Source organism: Armigeres subalbatus, chromosome 3, assembly GCF_024139115.2.
Source record: "Armigeres subalbatus isolate Guangzhou_Male chromosome 3, GZ_Asu_2, whole genome shotgun sequence".
In the NCBI taxonomy this organism is placed as follows: domain Eukaryota; kingdom Metazoa; phylum Arthropoda; class Insecta; order Diptera; family Culicidae; genus Armigeres; species Armigeres subalbatus.
Window position 1 is genome coordinate 124418512 of NC_085141.1, and position 4835 is coordinate 124423346.

A 4835-nucleotide genomic window follows, 5' to 3' on the forward strand; every position below is an offset into this window, starting at 1 on the left:
TTTTCGAAAAGAAAGTGCTGCGTACCGTCTATGGTGGGGTGCAGATGGCGGGCGGTACGTGAAGGAGGCGAATGAACCACGAGTTGCATCAGCTGTTGGGAGAACCATCCATCGTTCACACCGCGAAAATCGGAAGACTGCGGTGGGCCGGGCACGTAGCCAGAATGTCGGACGATCCGACGCGACAAGAAGGCGAGATACACAGCGAGCAAGGTGGATCGATCAGGTGGAGGACGATTTGCGGACGAGGACGAGAGGACACAGCCCTCTACGGACATGAAACATGGACAATGCTCGAGGAGGACTTGCAAGCACTCGGAGTATTCGAGAGACGGGTGCTTAGGACCATCTTTGGCGGTGTGCAAGAAGACGGTGTGTGGCGGCGAAGAATGAACCATGAGCTCGCCCAACTCTACGGCGAACCCAGTATCCAGAAGGTAGCTAAAGCCGGAAGGGTACGATGGGCAGGACATGTTGCAAGAATGCCGGACAGCAACCCTGCAAAGATGGTGTTCGCTTCCGATCCGGCAGGTACGGCGTGGAGCGCAGCGAGCGAGATGGGCAGACCAGGTGCAGAACGACTTGGCGAGCGTGGGGCGTATCCGAGGATGGAGAGATGCGGCCTCGAACCGTGCATTGTGGCGTCAAATTGTTGATTCATTATTATTATAATCTTTATTAAAGAGGTTTTTAGCCCAAGGCTAGTTCACCTCTGAAAATTGTTGATTCAGTGTTATCTGTTTAGATGTAAACTAAATAAATGAAAATGAAATGAATGAATGTTCTCAAAACGTAAGTATCTCTAATCGCGTACTTCTGCTTTCCAGCCGATCTTCTAGCGAAATGATCGAGCGGATGAAATAGCTACGCCAAGAAACTGTGCCTCTTTTCAAATTTGAGCACTATTCAAGTATTTTAAAAGACTACTCTGTAACTATTTTTCAGGAAAATGCATTATTTGAAAATCGCGCCAAATGATTTGCATGGCGCCGAGAAGCATGGCGAATTCAAACCGCTTATTTTAAATTTAGCGCCATGCTATAAAAGCAGAGCATTTATAACATGCTCCAAGTACGCGAGTTGACAGAGATAGCTCGATTTTATCAACACTAGTTTTTTTTTAAGTTAATATTTTATTCTTGTAATATTTTCACGAATAATTAATTAACAACGACAAAAACGTAAAACGTTACAAGATATAAAACCTTTAAAATTCCCATTAATGTCGATTTAAAAGAAATAATCTTCAGTGATTCTACTAATACCTCCACTATTTGTACAGTTACCCTAATAGAACCGATCAAAGCAAAATTGAAGAGCGTTACGTGCGGAATGATTTTGAAATCAATATAAGATTGAATACGATTTTTCGAGGGAGTTATTAACTCGCAATTGGAACTAAATTGGACATTTGCCCTATTTGAATGATTATTCTTTTCCGAAATGCCTTTCGGAAAATAATATGCTGAGATAATCCGTAGTAAATCCACACACAATCATTTTACCAGGCCCAGGTAGAATGAATGGTGTACTGAACGCCGCATTATCTCACAAGGCTTGTGTGCACAAAACAGACGCGTATTCCATTGGTGATAACTTACTATCAGCCAGGACCGTTTTTGGTGTGTCCAAATGTTTCGCTGCACATCCCACGAGAATTCCATGTTGAGCAGGCAGATGAAACAGAGATAATTGAATCAAAATTTGTTTACTCTTCTTCATATGCTATCTGTCCATATAAGTTCTACCGTTCGAAGCAGTTCCGCTCATAATTGATTTCAATTTGTTCGGAACGTTTGAATGGTGAAGTCCATAATGGTGAGAAGTTCTGTGTTTCTGTTGATCGGATTAGTGGTTTTCTGCGGACAGTCGAATGGACTTCCTTATGATCAAGATGGGACAACAGATCCTGTTTATGGCGATAGTACAGAGGCAAGTATTCAGAAGCCAATAGATTGTGTCAAAGATAATGAAAACGAGAATAAGGAGGTACTTTTGAAATTGGACCGGCTAGAGAGCAAATTTATGCAGTTAGAGAACATGATGAGAAAAATAATTGAAACTTCAGACGCAAATAGTGAGAAAACCAGTTTAGAATCACTTAGCTCTAAAATATTGATGCTGGAAAACAAACTTCTTCATCAGGGCAATGAAATGAAGAAGGTAACAGAAACAAGAGCCATGAGGAGCATTGATAGTGACGACATTGAGCAAGGCACACTCCTTTCAAAAATTGACGTCCTGGAAAACAGATTGTCCCAACAGAATGACGACATGAAGAAAACGATGGAAGTCAGTCTCCAGCAACTAGAAGAAAATGTGAAGAAGGTCATAGAAGTAACGATTCCGGGCCCCATTACCAACAAAACAATCAACCTTGCCAATCGATCCCCCGCTGACTCATTCGGATTAGAAATGCTGCGCTTGAAAATTGATTTCCAGGAGGTTAAACTTTTGCAACTAGCAACCGAAATTAAAGAGAACAACGAAAAAATCTCAAAAAGTTTAGACAAGCTTGAAAAAATGTACGGAAGTGTTTCGGATGCTGTGGCGTTGTTGGAGCTGAACGTAGTGCATGGTTTGTTCTATAAGTTGAACCAAACATGGGATTTATTGCAGCAGCACGAACTTTATTATAACGGAAGCTTCCACCAAGTTCTTACAGATTTGAACGCAATTACGAAAACCAACAGCGAAAATTATAAGAAAAATGAGCAAATCATTCTGAAGTTGGATTCAATCGAGACGCTTAATCTGAAAGTTCCCGAACTATTCATAGATTTCAAGCAGCTTATCGGTCAAAATTTGTCCCAAATAATCAGTCAATCGACATCGCTTTCGCAGCAAAATGTCAGCTGCATCAAACACAGCGATTTAAAACAAACACTGTACGACCTGATAATTCTCAAGAACTCTGCCAAATATTTTCAAGTAGCCACCCTGCATCAGTCCTGTAAAGAGAGTAAGCTGAACAAGAAATCTGGAAAATATCTTCTGCATCCGGTTGCTCAGCAGGACCCCTTCGAAGGATACTGCGAGCAGGATAAGTTCAACGGTGGGTGGTTGGTGATCCAGCACCGATTCAACGGATCCGTGGACTTCTACCGCAATTGGAGCGACTACAAAAATGGCTTCGGAACCGTTGGTGGAGAGTTTTGGCTTGGACTTGAAACGGTGCACCGACTTACGAAGGGCAAGAACTTCACCTTGATGATAGAAATGGAGGACTTCAGCGGGAAGTACGCCTACGCCAAGTACGACAGATTCGAAGTTGGAAGTGAAGATGAGTGGTATTCGCTGAAACGTTTGGGTGCCTATAGTGGGACGGCGGGTGACGGTTTGGTGTACAGCGCAGGTGCGAATTTTACAACGTGGGATTCCGACCATGATCAGTCTTCGGAGAATTGCGCGGTGCAAAGATACGGGGCATGGTGGTACAAAAGTTGCACGTTCAGGTAGGTATCTTTTTTCGTATTTTTTTTTGTATGTACGAAAATACAAAATATACAAAATTATTTTTCGTTTTAGCAACCTGAACGGGAAATATCAGAAGATGCCACATCATCAATCGCTTTGTTGGTATTACTATAATAACTCGGACGAAGGACTCAAGGTTTCCAGAATGATGATTCGGGAAGTGTGAAGTTTGGATATATTTTAAAATTTTAAATGTCATAAAAAAGTTAGAAGAACATAACACTCTGGCTGAGTTAACGAGTAAAGACGAGGAGATCGGGGAGTAGTGGTTGCAACGACTAGATCTAATAAAATCGACCCTCCGTTCCCAAGCAATAGAAAGAATGTCATCTTCTGACACCAGTAGATAAAATTCACCCGTTTCACAGTGTGCTTGTTAGAGGTTACTCTTTGTTTATTTATTTACTGGATTGACTGAGATTTTAGGATTCTGCTTCTTGGGAAGTGTACTTGTGGAAAGATTTTCACATTCTCTGTTGTAGTTGTAGTCTTTCTAGCAGATCTTGCATACACGATACAACGGGACTGGTGAAAGTCTATTTTTGTTCTGAATTGGATATTGCAGGATTTGCTTTCTAGGTTCATCACACAATCACACACATGATCAGGGGTGTTGTGCAGCGTTTGCGTTTATCAATTTTTAGTTTTGTTTTATTCCTTCGGGTAGCACTACTGCAACAGTAATTTTTGTAATACATATCTGATTGGTTGGTTGGTTGTAATACATATCTGGTTCAGTGTCACATTTTTGCTTATTTTGTATCAATATCTCAGTAAAGGAGTAGATAAACGTAAAATGTTTAATGTTGCTATACATCCTGTTTTAGTTTTGAAATAAGGGTATTTTTTTTGTTCGGAATATACATAGTGTTTAGAATTTGTGTATTTATTTGTTTTCATTCCCATATCTCTTCTTTTCTCGTCGTTTTTGTTAAGGTTTGATTATTTGTTTCTATATATGCATCACTGTTTGTTTAGATTGTGGAATTAATAATAATATTTTCTCCCGTATTGGTTCTGTCGCCTTTTATTGTGCAACAGCGTGTAAACTGGGCAACTGTTTCTTCTTTTCTACAAGAAAGGTAAATGATTTAAGGTTATGAAATCGATTGTTCTCTCATGATAGACTTTAAGGGTTTTGCTTGTTCTCCCTATCCGATTAGTAGATGTTCGCGAAAATATCACAGATATAATGCGTAAATTGATGACAGTCTCAAAGAAATGCGTGCGAAGGAAATGTCGTAGTGGATAATTTTGATTGACGATTGGAAATATAGGCGAGGTCTATAAAAAGTTAACACATTTTTATTTTGGATTGTTTATTTCGAGTATATTCAGAGAAATACTGGGCTATTGGA

The 4835-nt window shown here is 40.4% G+C and overlaps 1 protein-coding gene across 1 annotated transcript; it reads left to right on the top strand.

Moving 5' to 3' along the window:
* Window positions 1–1734: 1734 nt before the first annotated feature.
* Window positions 1735–4362, top strand: LOC134219241 (angiopoietin-2-like). Its single transcript, XM_062697946.1, has 2 exons — window positions 1735–3455; window positions 3529–4362. Exons 1-2 carry the CDS (start codon window positions 1801–1803, stop codon window positions 3641–3643), a joined length of 1770 nt encoding a protein of 589 aa, XP_062553930.1. The 5' UTR covers window positions 1735–1800; the 3' UTR covers window positions 3644–4362.
* Window positions 4363–4835: the final 473 nt, after the last annotated feature.

Bases quoted from the DNA above. Each gene is read 5' to 3' on its own strand.
- LOC134219241 (XM_062697946.1), top strand. From the start codon at position 1,801: ATGGTGAAGTCCATAATGGTGAGAAGTTCTGTGTTTCTGTTGATCGGA. The intron at 3,456-3,528 runs GTAGGTATCTTT...TTTTCGTTTTAG, and splicing joins TACAAAAGTTGCACGTTCAG to CAACCTGAACGGGAAATATC.